At 38.9% G+C, this 22,539-nt stretch overlaps 2 protein-coding genes across 3 annotated transcripts in view; both read left to right on the forward strand.

The window, feature by feature from the left end:
* Positions 1-78: 78 nt before the first annotated feature.
* On the forward strand, positions 79-12,110 carry LOC121872875 (succinate--CoA ligase [ADP/GDP-forming] subunit alpha, mitochondrial-like). Its single transcript, XM_042375943.1, has 7 exons — positions 79-170; positions 3,688-3,924; positions 5,175-5,380; positions 6,512-6,706; positions 9,343-9,432; positions 11,053-11,187; positions 11,386-12,110. Exons 1-7 carry the CDS (start codon positions 134-136, stop codon positions 11,467-11,469), a joined length of 984 nt encoding a protein of 327 aa, XP_042231877.1. The 5' UTR covers positions 79-133; the 3' UTR covers positions 11,470-12,110.
* Positions 12,111-17,722: 5,612 nt separating this feature from the next.
* The window catches only part of LOC121872876 (calcium-activated chloride channel regulator 1-like), a 37,358-nt gene continuing 32,541 nt past the window's right edge, over positions 17,723-22,539 (forward strand). The window contains exon 1 of one of the 2 annotated variants that reach the window (XM_042375945.1): positions 17,723-18,035. In XM_042375945.1, the coding sequence (XP_042231879.1) occupies positions 17,868-18,035 (168 nt within the window). In that variant the 5' untranslated portion in view covers positions 17,723-17,867. The remainder of the gene's footprint in view (positions 18,036-22,539) is intronic. The other variant, XM_042375944.1, reaches the window with a different exon arrangement.

Genomic DNA, 22,539 nt, shown 5'->3' on the forward strand with positions numbered 1-22,539 from the left:
CAAGTGTGGTCATCAAGAGTGTAGGACAAGGTTAAAAATATCACAAGATAAAAGTTTGGTTAAATTACCCGCGTCTTGATGCAGGTCCTCCCTCGTCAGCTGTTCGTGACGTCATCAACACAGCAAAGTGAAAATGGCTGCCACCTTACGATCCCTCACTCGTCTCGCCGGTTAGTACCTCTAATTATTACTTGCCACTTAATAAATCCTCCTGTTTACGGTGCTAACTGATCGAGAAAGAGATGAAAATTACATAAACTATATAAATCTGATGCTGGAGTGAAGGAAGCAGTATATATGTGTGTATTTATATGACACTGTGCATCAGCTGATCATGATATCCACCATCTCTTGATCCCTTAATGCACACACACATATACACATACATACATAGTCACCTACACCATTAACATCATTGGCTTTCCGTCTTTAATCGTAGTTAGAATGCAGTCATGATTAATATGGGACTAGGCCTATGTTTAGAGCAAGCGAGGCCTACCAGTATCGTGGAAAGTTTCATGATGTCTTCCAGTAAAATGTTCACATTATTAACTCTTCATTACTGGGAGACAAAAGTTCTCTCTAAAGTTTCGTAAAACTAACATTACCAAACTGTTCATAGCGGTCCGACTAATTACCCAAATGTAGCCGCAATGAAGTCAAATAATGGTCCTACATGAATAAATCGGACTGCTAATCACTTCTCGACTAGTATTTGGTGTCACAAAGTCACAAAAAATTGGAAAACTTAATTTAAACTGAGTTAATAGATCGCGTGCTTGTACCGAGGGAGCGAGTAATTACCCAAATGTACCCAAATGTAGTTGCAGTAAATCACGTAAATTGGGCTGTGAATCACTTCTCGATTATTATTTGGTGTCATAAAGTCACAAAAAATTGGTAAACTTAATTTAATCTGAGTTGTGTTAGGTTAGGTTAGGTTAGGTACATGCACTCAATCGATTAACTCGGATTAAATTAAGTTTACCAATTTTTTGTGACTTCGTGACACCAAATACTAGTCGAGAAGTGATTGGCAGTCCGATTTATTCATGTAGGACCATCATTTGACTTCATTGCGGCTACATTTGGGTACATTTGGGTAATTAGTCGGACCCGTTCATAGACCACCAGGCAACTGCTCACTCGTCACTACTGTACAAATTTTTACTTCAACATTCACTAAAACATTTATTGCAGAAACATACAAAACACCTGATAAAGTTCATTTGAACCTATTATCATAATTTAAAGTTTACAGAGCCTCAGAATACCATAGTACAGTATTATTAATGGTTGATATATTTATACTGTATTGGTTGTATCCTGTGTTTATGGTGTGTCTGGTAACTTGTTCCACTCACCGTAACTCTCTTGATGAATCTGTGCTACTACAGTATAGCATCTGGTCTACAAGATATTTAGGATGGTTAGGTCAGGTCAGGTCAGGTCAGGTCAGGTTAGGTCAGGTTAGGTTAGGTTAGGTTAAATCACTTAACCAAACCAAAGGCTAACCTAAGATTTTTAGATAACAACATTAAGTTTGGCTTGGTTGGTGTGAGAAGTTAACTTTCTATCATACTTGATATCCTTCAACTTAAAAGAAAATATTGAACATAAAAACTAATCAAGATTACTGGGTACAGTACTTGCTTAAAAAAAATAGCAAAAATACTTGGGTTTGTTTAAGAAATCCACCAAATATTAAATTTAAATTATTATTACAAAATCAATATGGCAAACATTGTTTTTGTAGCGTTCATTACCAAAATCATTGGACCTGAAGTAAATATTGTGGCGACTAAAAGAAACATTAAATTAATCAATCATATTTCTTATCGCTGCAGTATGTTGTTGTACCATGAAGTGGTATTATACTTGGCCCAAGATAAATCTGTCAGTCTTGGGCAGCATGCCAGTATGTTTTTGATAGATGTTGAAATTGTTCCAAGTATTAGACAGTGAAAACCATTATTACCAAGAGTTACCCTAAGAATGCAGATAGAAATGTCTGTGTCTGGTACATAAGAATATACTGATGGTACTCGATTCACTCTCATGCTCACACGATAAGGCATCCCAAAGAAAGACATTTATAGCACCAGCCACCAGACTGGCCTCTGCACCAACTACCTGTACTGGTCAGTATGATACCTGGTCTGGTGGGCGTGCATTGGATGGTAAACACCCATAGCTATTACAAGAAATGTATTCTTACCCACATGCTCCCTCACTCTATAAGCAGACCTTGATTTACAGTGCTTTGTTTAGCGCTGCTTTGTTGTAAAACTTTCTCCTGTTACATAATTTTTCCCTAAAAGAAAATTTTTGAAGGAACCAGTTAGTCTTCTGTCTGAGACGATCAGACTTCCCAGGCAGGTCCATGCCCTCTTGTGTGAGGCGGTTGTGTCTCAGGTAGTGCAAGAGGGCAATAACTGAATTAAGTTTTGACATTTTAAGAGAAGAGTATTTCGTTTTTATTTGATAACATTATTATCAGCTGTGCCATTTGTTAAGCAAAGTGCCTCCAGGTCCACCATCTTAAGGGTAATTTCTGCATACTGTATGTGTTTCTTATGATGAAGCTCTCCTGATCCATCCTGGCTGTGCATATTGCTGGAGCTCTCAGTGTTGGGGTAGGTGCTCTGTTGAGGAATAAGGTGATCCCTTCTTAATGGGTGTTGCTCCAAGACTCACTCTCTTGGAGTCTGTATAATGATGGATTTATTTGGGATGTATTATTATGGTAATCTCCTCATTTGTAACTTCCATTCCACAGGAGGGTTTGGTGGGATCAGGATTATTTATTCCATTCAGTTGCTTCTTAGCTGTAGGCCATATCTAAGGTAAGGTAATTAAAGAGATTATTAAACAGAAATGGCTCATTTTATAACATTAGGGGGGGGGGGATATGGTGTCCTCTCCTTCAGCTTTGTTTAGTTTCTGTTCAGATTGATTTTTCCTTCTTTGATTTAGAGGAATCATAGAGGTATGGTTTTGTGACCTTGTCCACAGTTTTAAAAGTGGATGTGTGTATTTTGAACCTTTCACTAGTTCTAATGATGAAATTTTTAATTTATTTTTTCTAGATGTGGAATTTCTTAGATTTGCAGATTGGTAATGTCTTCTACCATTTAATACTTTTATTTGACTATTTCTGTGATGGCTCTGTGCCTTACATTCTCTGGTCCTTGAGTTGTTTCGTCCTCTATAGAAGATCTGGGCAACATTGGGAGCTGTATAGAGAGGTAAAACTGAAGTGTTCTCTTTCAATTTGTTCTCCCCCTTGTTGGCTTTTGTATTAGACAGGCTGAACTTCTTCCTGGCCTCCTCCCTGTAGTCTTATGCAGGGGAGTGTCTTGCCTTATAACTCAGCCTGGGTAGGAGTCATGTATGGTGACCACAATACATCAGCTTGTAATCTCTGGGCAGTTGCAGCTTCTTAAGTGTACCACCATCTAAGGTTTAGGGTTGTTGTGGAGGCTTGGTTTCAGATTAACCCAGTCGTTGTGAGTTAGGGCATCCCTGGGTTCCTGAGTCACCCAAGCCATGAGCAGACATGATCACAAGTCATTCTGTCCAGGCTTGGTCATCAACATTAATATCAGGATCAATCTCATGTATATTTCTCCATCATTACAGTACTTGAGAATATTCATTGTTGACATTTTCTTTTCTCTTTTACAGGTGTGGCCCCAATTGGCACAAGGTCGTGCTATGCTGTGTCACGGCCAAACCTGGCAATTAATGAGCACACAAAAGTAATCTGTCAGGGTTTCACGGGCAAACAGGGAACTTTCCACTCACGCCAAGCAATTGAATATGGCACCCTCATGGTGGGGGGTGTGTCACCAGGCAAAGGTGGCAAGAAACATCTCAATCTACCTGTGTTTAATAGTGTTGCTGAGGCAAAGGCTAACACCGGTGAGTCAATTGAATTTTCTACTCTTTTTTTTTCAGTTCAAATGTTGTATCAGATTATATAAAAAATAACACTACACTACAGTAGTCATTTGCACAAGGTGCCACTTATCATAATACAGCGCCCCAACCTGCTGTTTTGTCAGTATTATAGTTATTGAATAGTGATATATACTGTGCTGAATTTGGGGACGTTTTTGATGATACAGTATTTGAATAAGGCAAATTGCTCATATTTTTGTAAATACTTCTACAATAAAATCTGCAGTCACAGGGTATGGTAAGTATATGGTTATGACAAAGACTGTTACAGCTGTTGGTTGAAATAGATACATTAAGGATTGTTGTGTGTAAATGTCTAAATACAAGAATTTAAGATGTAGGGTGATCACCTTACAATGAAAATAACTATGTTATATAAATATTAAAAAAGATAATACTGGTTAAGTCCTATTTTCTAGCTTCTCCTTACTACACTAGGTGGCTCATTCAATAGCCCTTACCTTGTTTGGGATATTTAGGCAGCCAGGCAGATTGTTTAATTTTAAATAACTCGATTGCATAGTCCTCTAATATACAGTACAGTTATATCTTATGGTTATATTTCATGATGTTTTGTTGACCCTTCCAAGTCTTGAGTTTGTAATTATGCTATGGTGGCTGACTTCTGTCCTTGATCCTAGACTGCTGACCTTACCTTGACATGAATGTACCTCAGTCCATACAGTTGTGGTTGTTTGTTTGCAAGGCTCTGGCTGTACTGTACTCCATCACAAGTTGATGATGATGCAACAGGTTATGTACAGGCTTGAGTAGGCTGAAAGAAGAATGGTGAGGTAGATGTATAATGTGACACTGAAAGATGGGAAACCCTGTTTAGAGTTGAGAGGATGGCTGGGTATTGAGAGCACTGTATTGATGAAGTTTTGCGAAGAGGTTGACGAAAATGGTGAACACGAGGAGAGAAGGGAGGATGGTTGGTTGGTTGGTTTACCCAAAAGAGGCCAATGGATCATCCCTGGTTAGGTTAGGGGGTTGTGTGGAAGGCATGACACCCAGTAAGCACCCTTTATCACAAGAGCTGCCTGGTTACTGCAGCTTTGCCAGAAACTAGGTTTTTAGAGTCAGTCTTATATAATTTTTTTTCTTGGGTGAGATTTTGTCTCAGTTTATAATTTCTTTTTCTTCATTCACATTTCTGGAACTTTTAGATATGACTAAAAAGTGAGAACTAACGGGACTGTTTATGGCAGGTGCTGATGCTTCTGTAATCTACGTTCCCCCTCCTGGTGCTGCTAAGGCAATTTTAGAAGCTGTGGAGGCAGAGATTGGACTAATTGTATGCATCACAGAAGGTATTCCACAGCAGGACATGGTCAAGGTTAAACATGCTCTTCTCCGCCAAGAAAAGAGCCGCCTGATTGGTCCCAACTGCCCAGGTATCATTGCTCCAGAGAAGGTACGTTGCTTTAAAATTTTACATAACTTAATTATACCACTGACTTATTTCATTATTCTCTAACACTCACAATGTTGTTAAGTCTACAAATAAGTTTTTAATGTGTCATCATTCTAATACAGTCACCATATCACTTACTCCTTAACTCACAGGAAGTCAAATGACACCACCACCAAACAAAGTCTTGGACCCAGATGCCTGATTGTCCAATTTTCCCCATTTACTCATGTTATATGTGGAAAATTAAATAAAAGAATTGATTTTGTACAGTATTCTTAAATTTCATATGTTGATTATGTACAATAAAGATATAAAAGTTGTAATAGAAAGTGTGGAATTTGGAAAGGAGGAAATGTGTGGAGGTGTGGATATTGTTGGCAGTGCACGAGGGCGTCAGTTGACTCAATTGAGACACTAGGTAGCTGGTAATTAAACATGTTGCATCTCTTTGTGTGCTGAAATTGTTTCTCCAGTAACTTTTAAGCCACCACTTTTTAAACTTTTGTTCCTCATAGAGACTTTATTACATTTTTCATAGAATTTACACACACACACACACACTGCATTTCCTTTTAGCATGGTTAAGCTCAGTTTTATTACTTCTGTGTTTGTTTAAGGGCATTGTGAAATGAAAATAAAATCAATATTAAAAGAGTACACCCGCTGAGAAGCTGAATCAGTGTCCTTCATAGCTCAAGATGTCTTTGATAGCAACCTTTATACCATATAAACAAAGCGAGAATGTAGGATGATGCACTAACTCATCTGGGGTTGAGTGTGGGATCCCCCCCCTCCATAGAGACTGCATCTCTAAATATATACAGTAATAGGAGTCAATGTATTACTACAACAATATAAATTGGGTACTGCCTGTATTACATACTGTAAGAAACGAGCTCTATTTGACAGTTGCTGTCAACACTTAACCTTGCATCAGTCTCAACATTATTTCCTCCCCGTTATAGGATGACTGTACCACGCACTACTGTACAGTAGTTGGAGAGGAATATTGTACTGTATTGACAATGCATCAAATTATATTACATACTGTATAAGAAAGGGAAGTTTTCTTTATTCATCTATTTCCCCCCCCACTAACGATGTTCATATTTTGTTTTGTACATTCCACAGTGTAAAATTGGTATCATGCCAGGACACATTCACAAAAAGGGTTGTATTGGCATTGTGTCACGGTCGGGAACCTTGACTTACGAAGCTGTACATCAGACCACCCAAGTCGGCCTTGGCCAGACACTCTGTGTGGGCATTGGTGGAGATCCATTCAATGGTACAAACTTCGTTGACTGCCTTGAAACTTTCCTTCGGGTTAGTATACTTTTTAATGTTTTATTTATATTTAGTCTAGGAAACTAATTTGAGTTGAGCATTAACTTTTGGCTTTGAGATTTTAAAGTTACCATTAACTAATTAAATTTGATATTTAAATAAAAGTAAAATTTTGATATGGCTAAGTAACATAATATACAAGTTGCATAAACAATATACAGTATGGTAATTTATGAGTAATGTTTCCAGCTTTTGTTAACTATGAAGTGTGTGACATGATGTTGTGATCATACAAAGAAATTAATGTATTATCTGGTAACATGTTGGCCTTGAAAATACCTTCACTGTAGGTTATCCCAATCCTAAAAATTGAAAATATAATATTGACTTTGTTCATATTATAACTGTGTTGTATACTGGTACAGTACTACAGGTTGTACCTCTCCAGTCCGGCATTCTGTGGTCGGAGCAGTTTTGGATTTGTCAATAGGTAGATAGGCAGCTTTTTTTTTTTTTTTTTACTTATCTGAATTATTATTATTATTACGAGTATTAAATTTTTGCCCTCAGGCCCCAATGTGGGTCAGTGACCTGGCGGGCTCATCGTAAAAAAACAAAAGCAGTAAGGTTTGTTTACATCCGGCAGTTCACTCTCTCTCTCTCTCTCTCTCTCTCTCTCTCTCTCTCTCTCTCTCTCTCTCTCTCTCTCTCTCTCTCTCTCTCTCTCTCTCTCTCTCTCTCTCTCTCTCTCTCTCTCTCTCTCTCTCTCTCTCTCTCTCTCTCTCTCTCTCTCTCTCTCTCTCTCTCTCTCTCTCTCTCTCTCTCTCTCTCTCTCTCTCTCTCTCTCTCTCTCTCTCTCTCTCTCTCTCTCTCTCTCTCTCTCTCTCTCTCTCTCTCTCTCTCTCTCTCTCTCTCTCTCTCTCTCTCTCTCTCTCTCTCTCTCTCTCTCTCTCTCTCTCTCTCTCTCTCTCTCTCTCTCTCTCTCTCTCTCTCTCTCTCTCTCTCTCTCTCTCTCTCTCTCTCTCTCTCTCTCTCTCTCTCTCTCTCTCTCTCTCTCTCTCTCTCTCTCTCTCTCTCTCTCTCTCTCTCTCTCTCTCTCTCTCTCTCTCTCTCTCTCTCTCTCTCTCTCTCTCTCTCTCTCTCTCTCTCTCTCTCTCTCTCTCTCTCTCTCTCTCTCTCTCTCTCTCTCTCTCTCTCTCTCTCTCTCTCTCTCTCTCTCTCTCTCTCTCTCTCTCTCTCTCTCTCTCTCTCTCTCTCTCTCTCTCTCTCTCTCTCTCTCTCTCTCTCTCTCTCTCTCTCTCTCTCTCTCTCTCTCTCTCTCTCTCTCTCTCTCTCTCTCTCTCTCTCTCTCTCTCTCTCTCTCTCTCTCTCTCTCTCTCTCTCTCTCTCTCTCTCTCTCTCTCTCTCTCTCTCTCTCTCTCTCTCTCTCTCTCTCTCTCTCTCTCTCTCTCTCTCTCTCTCTCTCTCTCTCTCTCTCTCTCTCTCTCTCTCTCTCTCTCTCTCTCTCTCTCTCTCTCTCTCTCTCTCTCTCTCTCTCTCTCTCTCTCTCTCTCTCTCTCTCTCTCTCTCTCAGGTACAACATTTAACCCTTCAATATATATGAGCAGGTAAATAAATGTTGCTTTCATATTCTTATGTAAAGTAATGACGATATGTTTTCACGTGTGCGCATGCGCACTTACATACGCGATCTCTCTTTTTTCTTTACCATTATCGTTAGCTACTTCTATTGTTCCATTTATTAACATTAAATAACATAACTTAAAACAACCATATTAATTTTACTACAGCTACAACCAAGGTCTTATTTTCTTCAGTTTTATATGTAGAACCAGTCAGTCACTGGCTTTGTAATCAACGAAAACAATGCTGTGTCATTTCCTCGTGTGTTTTAATATTCTACGTATTATTAATGAATTGTATTGCTCATTTTGCACACATAAACATTAATTCAATAAAAAAGACATTCAGTAATAAACAATAATGAATCTTTTGTACATAAGAGAAATGACGCTGTTTACACGATTATGCACGTTGGCGGGCCGTTCAAACCCGTCGAAATTCAAGTTTCCGCCGTCAAAATTTGTATTAATTTTTTTTTGTGTGTGTGTTCCAATAAAATATGTTGAATTAAAAACTCGCGAAATTTGAGAAGCTACTATACGACATTTAACCCTTCAATATGTCTTCAAAGAGACCATGATGCAGAGAAAGTGGTGCTAGTGCTTCCAAGCATAAGTCACTATCTATCCAGGAAAAGGGTGAATTTCCATGATCCGGCACCGGTCAGGTCCCGAGGTTGCCGGACTAGAGAGGTACAACCTGTAATTAAGTTGAAGAGAAAGGAAACATATTTCGCCCAATCATTTGAATTTGTAATATTTTTGTATGTTACAGTTAAAGGCTTTACATCCGGGTACTGTATTGTTAAACTATTTTGTTTCTAGGCTGTGCTGTAAATGTCATTACTATTTGATAAGTTAAAAAGTATCCAGTACTTCCATTATTTTGTTTTGAGAAAATGATCACATTCACTGTGTATGATTATTGTACTGTACAGTATATTGTGTTGAGCAATAGTTAAAGCACTTGCTATTTGCAGTTATTTACTTTATATCTGTAAGTACAGAATGAGATGTTTGATTTTTAAAGCAGTTTACATTAACTCTTTCCAGTGCCCTGACACCAAGGGAATCATTGTCATTGGTGAAATTGGAGGAGGTGCAGAGGAAGCAGCTGCCGAATACCTAAAAACTCACAATACTGTAAGTGTTTGTAAGCTTGTTTTTTTTTTTTTTTTTTTTTTTTAGATTTTTCTTCTCCAAATTGTTGCTTCCATCCACAAAATCTCAAACATAGGAACTCCTCTTCTAGGTGGCCAGATATTCTTTCACTGGACACCCTTGATCATCAACATGCAACTCTAACACATCATCCACAAAGTGCCAGATGTCCCCCTGCCAAATAAATTATCATACAAAAAGTGCCCCCCTCCCCCAAAAGACCTTACAATGATTTATTTTTATTCTTTTATTCATAGCTGATGCATCAGTCTTGGACCTCATTCAATACTCTTTAAAGAAACTTAACCTTCCCCTCTCCCCTGTTTTCAAATTTCAGAATTAAAACAAGATGTTAATAAAAAATCAATGACATTATGAACACTAACAAGGCTCAGGACCAAAGATGAGTTTCAACTGGTGTCAAGAAGTACTTTACTGAGCTGCTACCTCATCCAACCCTAAAGAAAAGTGATTGATTCAACCCTTCTAATTATTACCCAAAGATTTATCCAACAGTAATCAGTGTTCATATTATCGAACAGCTTGAAAATATCCAGATATATGGTTTCTGTATTGGGTGTTCTGCTGCTGATCATCTCCTCACTCATACAACCCATCCATCAGTGAGACTAAACTGATCAAACCCATACAATACAGTAGCCCTTGATACCCCCAGAACACTTACATCTAAATTGCCAGAATAACATGAATAAACTGTATTGCAAAGAAAAAACTATTATTAGATGTTAAATCCTATTTCCCCCTCGCTTACAGGACACTTATGGAAAATATTAGATAAACCAGTGACAAAGAGTGTTGATTGAGATCTCTTCACAACTACTGTTTGTTATAACACAGGCGATACACATCATATACAGTAACAGTTTCATTTTAACCTATTTAAGAATGTATGTAATAAAGGGTAATTAATGGTTGATAAATGTACTGAAGAGTTTTAGGTTAAATTTAGCAGCTGCATTTACCGGTCTTGACAGAGAGACATTTCTCACCACTCGCTTCTGAGAGTCAGGTGTCACAACAGGCGCTGGCCTAACTTGGCAGTTTGTCATAATTGCTCCACAGTTATAAAGACAACTTGCTTTTTTTTTATATATGGTATGACAGTATCTTTTTCATTTCCTTCTTTACTTGCATAAATTCCTTAGTATGTGGGTGTGTAGCTTAGTGGTAGGTTAGCTTGGTTCAGCTATAATCTTTGCGTTTGTTACTATGTACTGTACGTATTGTCATGTCATGGCTTCACTCTCAGTGTAATACTGTGTTGTATAATAGGCTGTGACTTTTTAATTTTCTCAACTTTATTAATTTTTAAATGAATTTCAGCATTATGCTTTCAAAGTCACTTTCAAAAGCATTTTTTAGAACAGCAGAAATTAATTACATTCTCAGACAGTTACAGAATGAATGACTGAGAAAGAATGTGTTGTTAATTTTGGCCACACTGGACCAAAGACCAAAGTGTGGAAGGGCTTGAAAGAGTGCAGGTCAGGGGATAATTGTTGAGTATTTCGAGTTTGTAAATATACCAAAGATTTGTATGTGTAAACAATAAACTGTATTAACTTAATATCTTTCTTTCAGGGCGATGGTGCCAAACCCGTTGTATCATTCATTGCCGGCCTAACTGCTCCCCCTGGTCGTCGTATGGGACACGCCGGTGCCATTATTTCTGGTGGCAAGGGTGGAGCTGAGGATAAGATTAAAGCACTTGAGAATGTAAGTCAGGGTTTTAAAGAGTTATGCCATACCACAATATTACTGTCACAGCCTCTTTGAGCCTTCTACCTAAACATGCAGTACTATAGTGAAATCTGTGTGTGATGCAGTGGTTTGATATATATATTCAGGGGAGTTTGTGTTTGTGGTCCAAGTTCCTGGTGTGAACTTTCAAGACCCTTCTTTATCTTTTTGCAGGCTGGTGTTATTGTGTCCAGGAGTCCAGCACAGATGGGTAGTATGCTGCTGGAGGAGATGAAGCGGATGCATTTAGTTGCATAAGATGCTGAGGAAGAATGGACGTTCCATAGCGTTTCTGGGTACATTGCCTGGATTTTCCAAAAAACAAACAAATTCAAAGCTTCTGGATGCCCTGTGGTCAAGCTCCACCTATGACTTTGATGTCTTCAATAATTTTGATTACATCAGGAGCTGTGGTTGAATGGGACGCATGCTTTCATGTGACCATTGGTTGTAGAGATTTGGCTTGGATTGGTTGTTTTGTGCTTATTCATCTGTAAAGTTGACTTGGAACAATGGTGAGAACAAGCAGTATATCTGTGCGTACTTATTTTCATATTTGACTTTAATTTACAAAAGGAAACTGTCATTCATCTTTGGATGTATTTAATGCAGTACAATACATTTAAGTGTAAATTATACATTTTGGATGTGTTGCAGTCAGAGAAGTTATTTTTGAATGCAGCTTTGTGAAACATTTTTCTCCTGGGTACAGTACTATTAATTTATAATTTAATATATTTGATTTTACAAAATGAACTAACCAGTGGTAAATTATCATTGTTAATTCCAAATATTGCTACCTATGTTGAAAATCATGTAAATATGTTAAAGATTTTTATCGGGAACTGTACTTTATTCTTTTAAAAATAGTTAAGAATATAAAGTACATGTTCATATAATTGTTTTTTTATTTTTCCTATCATAATTAATTTTATTTGCAAAAGAGAGGCAAAGAAATTACAGGTAATGTGCACTGATAATTACCTATGGAGAATGAGAATTAAATCAAAGGGGTAAAGATGGATATGTACAGGGACTTTGTTGGGCTAAATTTGTTACTCGGGTGTGAAGCATCAACACGATGTACAGGTATGAGGAAGCAACAAATTGGAGGCAAGAAAAATTTGGATAAACAGGATGTTGAGAATAAGAGGGAAATGAAAGAAATGTTAGAGAGAGGGTAGTGTGGACGTACCTGTATTGGGAAACTGACAAATGATAGATTGGTGACGAGTGTATCGGAGGTGGATGATAGGGTAAAGGATGCACAGGAGGAGAGGGAGATGGCCTTCCAGGATGCTGCAATGTATGTGTGAATGAGCAAAGAGTATTGTGTCAGTGATGTTTGGAGCTGTTGATAAGCCAATTACAGTAAATAATGAAATAAGTTAAATTTAAAAAAAAAATTAATTTTCCATCTTGTCGTTCATGATTACTCTTACCTTTCTTGTAATACTGTATGTGAAGGTTTTTGTAGATTTTATCAACTGACACTTTTGGGTAATGAACAGATAATTCATCAAATAACCTAGTTATTTATTTACACATTTAAAATAAAGAATTAACCCCCTCTTGCATTGGGGCCACCACAAAGTGTAAATCAAAGAATTATGTCTGTCACCTCAGTCCCTTGAGTAGGGGACCATCTGTAGTGATGTGTGTAGCTCAGCAGGAGGCACGAGCTGCAGTAAAGGCCAAAGTTCAACAAGTGGGTGTAGTCCGTAGATAATTGTTAGTTGCAGGAATGGTCGGAGCTAAACGATGTTGACACTCGAAACATGGCAGCCAGCGGCAGTGATGACTGAAGCGGAGCGTTGATGATGGAGAAGTTAGTACTGTATTATCATGCTGAGAGTGGCCGAGTAAAGCAGGTAAAGCATAGGACTCATCAGTAACTTTAATTTTCATTTACACTACTTTAGTTTCTCGACTTAATAAATAATTAGATCACATAGAATATATATTCAGGAATGTAAGTTCTTAAAGGTTGTGAACTCATAACAGTAAAGTGATGAAAACTCAAGGAAAACTATTCATGAAAGTACTCTTCTTGTCTTACTTTGTTCTCAAGGGACTGCTGGGTAACCTGTTTGACTCTCGCTATTATTGTTACATCTATATTCCTGGTTGTATCTCCTGTCTGAACTCCCATCATGTTCCTCAAACCATCTATATCCTGCACCAACACCTCAGTTTTACACCCATATGAAAGAGCAGGCACACAACACTTAAGACCTCCCATTTATTACTACTTTCATATCATCAACTGTTCTTCACTGCCTCTACTCTATTGACAAGCTTACCTATACAGTATACTCTCTCTCTCTCTCTCCCCCCCCCAGTTATACATTGCTGCCAGACTCATTCACAACCTCCAGCTCTACCAGGAATTTTTGTGCCCTTTGATCTTACTGACAATTTTTTCACATTTTTCTGGTATCAACATACAGTAAGTGTGACAACTTCTAGTCTGTCATCACATTTGTTTCGTTCAAGAGTCGCCCATTCTTACATTCATTTCAAAGGATGATCCATCCATTAAGACTTTACATAACTAAGATGAGGATAAAATTACACTATCAAAATAAAGAATTGTATTAAATCCTCCAGTACAGTATATACCTGTACAGTATATACCCCATTATCTTAGGTGTGATTCTGTTCTTCAACCAGGTGTGTCATATTACCTAGGAGATAAGAATGCTTTATTACCTCATTATCTCCTGGCCTTAGTAGGATAGTCGGGTCTTGTAAATTTATAAGCAGATAAGATAGTACATTCAAGTATAGTACTGTACACACACCACTTGAACCACAGAGAATACAAGCGGACAGAACCTTAGTATGTGTGTGAGAATCTACTGAAGGGATCACAAGTAAATGTTATAGTACTGTAATAAAAAATTTTTTATTGTTAGACTTGTAGGTGAAGGCAGAAGGGGATGTCGGTTGTTATCCATCTGTCCATCCTTCCATTCATCTGTCTGTCTGTCCTTCCAATCATCTGCCCAACCTCCTATCATAAATTTTTGGGTAAAATCTCCTGAAGCTGACAAGAGATCCTTTAACATTTCACAATCCGTTTTATTCCTAATTTCCCTGAATAATTTAGCATCGTCTGCAAATATTTGAATGAAGGAGTGTATAGTTTCTGGCATAACATTTACGAAATACCAGAAGCTATACATAAGTCAACACATGTTGAAATCATTCAAATCACAGTGGTTGAGGTATTACAGATCCCGTACTGTACATTTTTACCAAACTGATGACAACACTCACATTTCATTTACCAAAAAGTTAGACCATCTTCAGTTGCCTAGTTTATAGTATAGAAGGACAAGGGGGTTTAATATGTTCATAAACACATCAAATGTCATTACTCAGTCAAATGTAGTCCCCCAAAAAGTATCATTACTCATGGGGTCAATATGGCTCGTGGTTTAGCGAGTCCTTTGTTTTGGAACGGTTGGCACAGTTAACTATAGGTACATTGCATGTATTAGTATACATCATTACTTACTATGTGGTACAATTATCTGGTAATAATTCCATACAGAGAGCTGCTAGACTTTCAAAATGACCTGTAATTTAAGTTTCACTCCAGATATTTTTTAAATATACATTTGTTAACGATATGGGGGGCAGGTATACCAACATATGACAATGCACAGGAAAAACACAGCCTCATGTTAAAGAAGCTATTTCTACAGAATACTGTCAGATTTAACTTCACAAACCTGCCAGAAAATGTAAAATCCATCCTTGACCAAAAAAAAAAAGGGGGGGGGGAGTGGCTGGTAGTGTTCAGGTACATTCAGCTTTTCCTTCAAATGTCTGTACATGTCTTGAATTTGTCAACAGTGTGTAGCAGAATTGACCGCCCAGAGAATGGAGTCTGACAGGAGGATAAAGTAAGAAACTTCATCTGGATATCTGTAAGTTTGCTGTGCTCACTGTCAACACTCAACAAATGTCTGCCAGAATCATTAACAACATCTCTTATCCATTGTTTTAGCGATCAAAGTAAGAATTCTCTAATGTATACATACAATACTTCAGACAATGTAAACGGTATATCATGTATATAAACAATGCAGGTATAGTGTATATAGACAGTGTAGGTATATAAACTATGGGCAGTTCAACCAAGGACAGTCAACAAAGCCTTCAGATGTTTCGTGTGATACACCAATTCTGTACTATCCACTTCCACAACCTCATGCTACCCACATTCATTCCTTCATGTTATCCCACATCCACACCCATTATTCCTTCATATTTCACATCCAGTCCATACCCACATCCACTCCATACTACCCACATCCACACCATACTACCCACATCCACACCATACTCCCCACATTCACACCATACTCCCCACATTCACACCATACTACCCACATCCACACCATACTCCCCACATTCACACCATACTATCCACATCCACACCATACTCCCCACATTCACACCATACTATCCATATTCACTCCTTTATGCCACTACACAACACATATACAGTACAGTAATTAAATTTACAGTATATAATTATAAAGAACACATACACACAAGGTACAGTTGACATTGTTTTCTCTATTCTCAGGGCGAGTATTAATTTTTGATGAAGGTTGACTGTGTGTGTCCTCCCTTCAGGCACTTGCGTCCTAAATGACATGAGTCAAGATTCAAGAAGGCAAGCATGAACTCCGCATTTGCGCTTCGACTTACACAGGATGCAAGAGGGTGCCCAATCAACTGCCATCTTAGCTTACGACTTTTGTAGAATCTGGAATCATTTTTCATTTCTTGTTTCATGTACTGTATATGGAATTATCCTCTCACTCTCAAGAACATTAAAGTCGTAAATTTACACTCGGGAAATGACGTTTCCATCATATATGTCATCGCAAGATTTATTGTGTCAGAGGTCTGTTGATAGCTTATCTAGTTATCTTATGTGGAAATATTTCTCCTAGATTGTCTCACATCACTGGAGATCCGGGTGTGAGCTGCACTTTTCTAGGCTGCGCACCCGTCAACATTACCATTACTATAAAAAACAGTGCTCTGAACTGTTAAGCTTATTCAGTCAGGACAATTAATTAAAAAACTGCGACCGGCGACCATAATGTTTGTACCGCAGTTAAATCCCTGTACTGTATAACATATATACATGTATTCCTTAAGACAGGCATCAACTAGTTCTAGACTCATTTAATATTACTGACAAAAAATCGGTTTTGGAGCCTTCTGAACTTTTGTACGAGTGACCGGAAGTAGTTCACTGTTGGCATTCTAGATCAGTTAAGAGACGTTATAATGTTATTACAACGTTTTAACAATTAAGGTCACTAAACGGATAACAAAGACTTAAAAATTACACTAGGCCATCAACAATAAAAAATACGATATTTTGAGAGCTTCTACAGGGAAAGATTAGGTGTAAAAGTTTAAATCCTCATGAATTATATTTTATTGTCGTGTCATGACGTGTATGACGTAAGTTGTTGAAAAAATGACATTACTGTACTTGTAATATTTACGTGACTATTATTATTATTATTATCACTATTATTATTTTTATTATTATTATTATTATTTTAGGTTTGGTTAGGTTAGGTTAACGTCACAGCTCATTAGCACACTGTAATATGATCACTCGAGGGCGCGGAATGAATGTCGGCGAAGGGCACCATGTAATATATTAACAGAGAGAAAGAACATGTAAATATTATATTGTATACAATATTAACACCATTTGTGTTACGTTACCTTTAGAGCAGATAGGATAGGTTAGAATAGGCTAGGTTAGGTAAAATTAAATTGCATTAGGTTAGGTTAGGTGACATTGGGTTAGATTAAGTTACTTCTGGTCTGGTTATTGTCGATTAGAGATATTTATCACAGTTGTTTTGATCAAGTTAAGAGAGCAGTATTGGTGGTGAGGTTAAGGTGTAGTGTTGGAGGCGGTGAGGGTGGGTGGGGGGGATATGAGTAGTCAGCTGTGAACATAACCTGACACAACCAAGGTGCGTGACGTCATACAGCCGGGTAACATAACCCCTTCCACCACCCTCTGGGACCTACGCTTATTTTGTGATCTAGTTTTATGTACAGTATCTTGTAGTTGTACTCGGAAGATGATACTACTTATTTAACCTTATTTGTATTATACGGCTCACACGGTCTAATATTTTTATTATATCTGAGGTTACTAATAATACTTTACTTGATTTTTTTAAGATATGGATTTATATTATATGGATTTATTAGCGGTATGTATTTTGAGTATTTTATCTTTATAGTAGTTCAGGTTCAGGTATAATACTTTAGTTAAGAGTCTATAGAAATTCTCTGAGGTGGAATAGACAGAGTTAAAGTGTCCTCCCAGCAGCAGTTTAGTGAAGATTGCAGCATTAAGTGATGGTGGGGTTGTGGCTGGGCACGTTGTTGTGGTGGTATCAGCATTATCACCGTTGACTCCACTTTATCAACTGATAGCGCAGCAGTCGTTACAACCTGGGGGCGCTCAGTCAGTTGGTGTTCCTGTCAGGCCGCGCTGTGTTTCACCCTCACACCCAGCATATATATGTTTATATGTGTGTAATAGATAATTTATTACTCTGATATATTACCAGAGAGTGGTGGTGTGGAAGATGATGGTTGGTGCGCGGGTGTTGTTGGTGGTGATGGCGTTGTGGATCAGGCAGGCGGTAGCTACACAGGGTATTAGCCTGACCAACGGCGCCTATTCCGGGGTGGTGGTGGCCCTTAGGGATGACCTTAACCCTACTTTGTGTGCTCAATACGTGCAGAACATCAAGGTGAGTCATGTACCTTGCCTCTGTAATTACTGTACTCTCTTCCCTAGAACCTAACTTAACCCAACCTTCCCTTCGCATAACATAACTTACCCCTAACCTAACCTTACCTTCTCTATCCTTAACTTATCCAGGTTTAATATAACCAACCCTATCCCTAGCCCATCCCATCTCCAGCTTACCCAATTATCCATATCTCTACCAGTAACTTATCCCGACATCGCATACCTATCCCAGACTGAAACTTACGTGCTACTAAACAAACTTGGTATTTATAATATGAAACCGGGCCTGGGGACTTGCTTGCCCATGTGTCTGAAAGAGTTTAAATTAGCGCGTAACATTGTGAATCTTTACGGTTGCACAATGGTAAACACAAACAGAACAAAGTCAGTGGGCACGAACAAGGTGTTTTTTGGTGTGGGTTCGGTTTATGAATTGGTTGGATTATTTTACGAGTATATTAAACATCACTGGAGGGTTGATGGGTGGGTTAGATTAGCCAGTCAATAATTAGCGTATTTAAGTTAAGTTTGTAAGATTAGGATAAGTGTGTCGTCGGATAGGTTAAATTAGGTTTGGTTAGGTTACTGTAGGATAGGTGTATTAGGCTAAATTAGCTTTAGTTTACTTAGGTTAGGATTCGGGTGTACAGTATTAGCCTTTTAGGTTAGCTTGGATTAGATTAAGTTAGTTTAAATTAGGTTATGCTTGAGGTTTATTAGATTAAGGTAAATTTGAGCTACGTTAGAATAATTAAGTTAGGATAAAGATGTATTTGTCTAGTTTAGAATACGTTTCCATTGGCGTAGGTAAAAAAAAAATAATGAGTTTGGATAATTTTAGGCTCCACTAGGGAAAACTGCCCCTACAGCACTGCATTCCTTCAGATCGCCTCACGCAACCTCACCAAACTTTTACTTTTTTTACTTTTACTTTTATCCTCTTCGCCCCTGATCGGCTTGTTAGCCGCTTGGGAGATCGGTCACGTCTCTTTTCATTTATCTTCTTCACCAAAAGATCGGCTCGCTAGCCGCCAGGGCGATCGGTCATGTCTCTGTCACGCACTGTTGGCAAATACTGGGCATGCACCGGCTCCTGAATGTACCTGAACCCGCTCCAGTGTTGGTCAAGTCTTGTCTTGAAAGAGCTCACACTCGGTGCCGTCACAACACTCTCTGGTAGATTGTTCCAAGAGTTTACAACCCTCACTCCGAAAAAGTTTGCCCTCACGGTTTTCTGGACTTGCGGCTTCTTCAATCTGGAGCTGTGACCCCTTGTGGGGCGAGCGTCCGCCAGCTCCAAGTAAGGACACTCAACTGAGTAGTGCCCCTGAGATGCTTATACACCTCAACTAGGTACCCCCTTGCCCGTCTGTAGTATAAGCTAGGCAAGTTCAGGCGCTCCAATCTCTCAGGGTAGCTGAGGTGCCGAAGTGCAGGCACCAGCTTGGTGGCCCTCCTTTGAACATTTTCAACCAACTGACAGTCCCTAGCATATCTCGGGGACCAGATGGGGTGACAGTACTCCAGATGGGGAAGCACTTCACTCCTGAAGATCGTCACGAGGGACGGACCGTCTAGATATCTGAACGACCTTCTTATAAGACCCAATAATTTATTTGCCTTATTTACCTTCTTCTCACAATGGCCCGAGAACTTCAGCTCATTGTCAACATACACACCTAGGTCCTTCTCACACACAGTCTCAACTAGTGCAGTTTCTTCATCCCATTGGGACATATGATACGCCTCCTTACCGTTGGTACGCCCCAGGTGCATCCTCTTACACTTCGTGACATTGAATCTCAGCAGACATTTCTTCGACCATTCCTGGAGCCCACAGAGGTCCTTCTGCTGCTCTTCACAGTCCGCTTGGTTCTTAATTTCCCGAAATAACTTGGCGTTATCGGCAAACATTTGTATGGAGGAGTGTACAACGTCAGGCATGTCATTTATGAAACAAACAAACAACAGCGGGCCCAATACACTGCCCTGTGGTAGTGGTACCCCACTTGTTAAAGGCACAGATGACGATTTCATGCCATTAATCACCACACATTGCTTGCGGTCATGTAGAAAGTCTACGCTAGGACATTTCCCCGAATTCCGTACCCTTCCAGTTTGATTTTCAGCCTTTCGTGGGGTACACTGTCGAAAGCCTTGGCAAAATCTAGGTAAATATTGTCGATATTACCACCCCGTTCCAGAATATGGGTCCAAATATCCAATACCTTGAGCAATTGTGTTAAGCAAGAGCGCCCCGGCATAAAACCGTGTTGGCAATCTTTTACAAGGTTGTTTCGTATTAGATGTTCCATTGCGGCATCTCTGATAATACTCTCAAGTACTTTACATATTATGCTGGTCAGGCTCACCGGTCTATAGTTGTTCGTGGAGTGACGATCGCCCTTCTTGAAGATAGGACTCATTAGCCACTTTCCATTCACTGGGGACCATTTGTTCATCCAGGCATTTACAAAACAGGATCTTCAGGGGCTCTGCAAGCTCGTTGCACAACTGTCTTAGCACTCTAGGATGCACCATGTCAGGGCCGGGACTCTTATGGACCTTTAGCCTGGACAGTTTATTTCTAATACCCTCTTCTGTGAACACAATGTGGGTCAGTGCTGTGTCGAACCGTCTGTCCTCAAACGCAGGAAGGTTAGTTGCATCCTCTCTTGTGAACACTGAGGAAAAGAAGCTGTTCAATGCCTCAGCTTTATCCTGGTCAGAATCTGCGTAACTACCATCCACCAGCCTCAGGTCTGATACTCCTACTCGCGTTTTCAATTTCGACTTTGCATAGCGGTAAAACGCCTTTGGGTTTGACTTGACCTCGCTTGCAACCAGCCTCTGGAACTCCTTTTCAGCCCTCCTACACTCTATCTTTGCTTGGTTTCTGGCTCTTGCATACATCCTCCTGTCTTGCTCATCGTTTGACCCAACCCACGTCTTGAATTTCTGGGTTTTCTTCTTAATTTTGTCGACCGCCGCATGGTTCATGTGTAGTGATTCCCTCGTATTCCTAGAAGCACTGGGTTTGGTCTTGGGTATATATTTATCGATCAAATGGGTCATTTTAGTAGTTATGATATTCAGCGTAGTGTCTGCGTTCTTGTACCTTAATAAGTCAGGCCAGTTGATACCCCTCATCTCTTCCCTCATCCCATTGTAATTTCCCTTGTAATATTTGCCCCTTGGCCTGGCCTTATCCTGAACTAGGTAACAGTTAAATCTGAATGACAACACTGTATGGTGACTGGTGCCAACTGGGGCAAGGTGTTCCAGTTTGGCCACCATACCCTCCAAAAGTTAAGTATTTAAAGAATCTATTAAGTCAACACAAATCTGCGCGTTTTATTGCTCTGAATTGACACTTCACAAAGGCTACAGTACTCTGACTAATTTTGTGGTTTGTCTAACAATTAGGTCAGCCTGGTGAAATTGTCTTTTTGAAACGTTCATCTTAGTGAGTCAAGCAAAAATAAGGATAATTATAATAACTATGATATGATAGAAATATTTTGGGCGAATACTAATAATAAGAATGGTGGTGATGAGTGTAATATTTCAGAAACAGTCGTATGTGGTTTTACGTTCTAAGACAATTAATTAACAAAATTTCATAATTTCGACCACAGATCCTTAATCAGCGTGCTGAGAACTACCTATACTGAGATTTTGAGCAAAATAATTTTTTCGACCCCCAAAATATTCAAAGGATACACCTTGTAATTTTTTGGGTTAAAAAACCCAATTTGCTCAAAATCTCAGTATAGGCTGTTTTCGGTGTGCAGATTAAGGATTGGGTCAAAAAGGGGAAATACGGGTTATTACGTGTCCTCATATGAATTAGCATAATTCATTATCAAAACTTCATGAACTAGGGTACTAATAATGGTATAACAATACAAAGAAATAAAAGAAAATTATCAAATTATAATTACAATTGTTCATTTGTTTGATTACATTACAATACTCGGCTTGTTAACATTTTCTGGGACCTCTTATACTTTTGTACGTTGTGCATTTCGTTACACTCAGTTGACTCGTGTTCCACACATGAGTCAACTGCGAAAGCTAAAATGTACTGAGGAGAGTTGCTGTATGAAACAGCTACCTGAGATTGTTTTTTGAAGTGTTATCACCGCTTATCGAACATGGTGGGCAACAAGTTAACAGCTGTGTTGACGACGAAACAAATAAAACTTTAGTTGTGTCAACTTTGTCCTGGACGCGCGGATGCCAAGATATTATTCGTTTTAACGTCCCTTTCGTTTTTTTTTGCAGGGAAATATATTTTTTGGGTGTATTTTGGAGTGATTTTTTTTAATCTGACCATTTTCTTTGGAAAATTCCCATTTATGAGAAAATGTAGGTAGTTGGCAGCTATCAAACAGGGAAGTACTACCGCCTGCGAAGATATTGGAAGCAAGTGTTGTCTAATGGTAGTGTAGTGGATTTCTCCCCTACAAACGCTGTTTGTCGCTGAGTAGCCGACCCCA

This window comes from Homarus americanus, unplaced genomic scaffold (assembly GCF_018991925.1).
Source record: "Homarus americanus isolate GMGI-L3 unplaced genomic scaffold, GMGI_Hamer_2.0 scaffold11022, whole genome shotgun sequence".
Lineage (NCBI taxonomy): Eukaryota > Metazoa > Arthropoda > Malacostraca > Decapoda > Nephropidae > Homarus > Homarus americanus.

Bases quoted from the DNA above. Each gene is read 5' to 3' on its own strand.
- LOC121872875 (XM_042375943.1), top strand. From the start codon at position 134: ATGGCTGCCACCTTACGATCCCTCACTCGTCTCGCCG. The intron at 6,707-9,342 runs GTTAGTATACTT...AACTCTTTCCAG, and splicing joins GCCTTGAAACTTTCCTTCGG to TGCCCTGACACCAAGGGAAT. The intron at 9,433-11,052 runs GTAAGTGTTTGT...TCTTTCTTTCAG, and splicing joins ACCTAAAAACTCACAATACT to GGCGATGGTGCCAAACCCGT.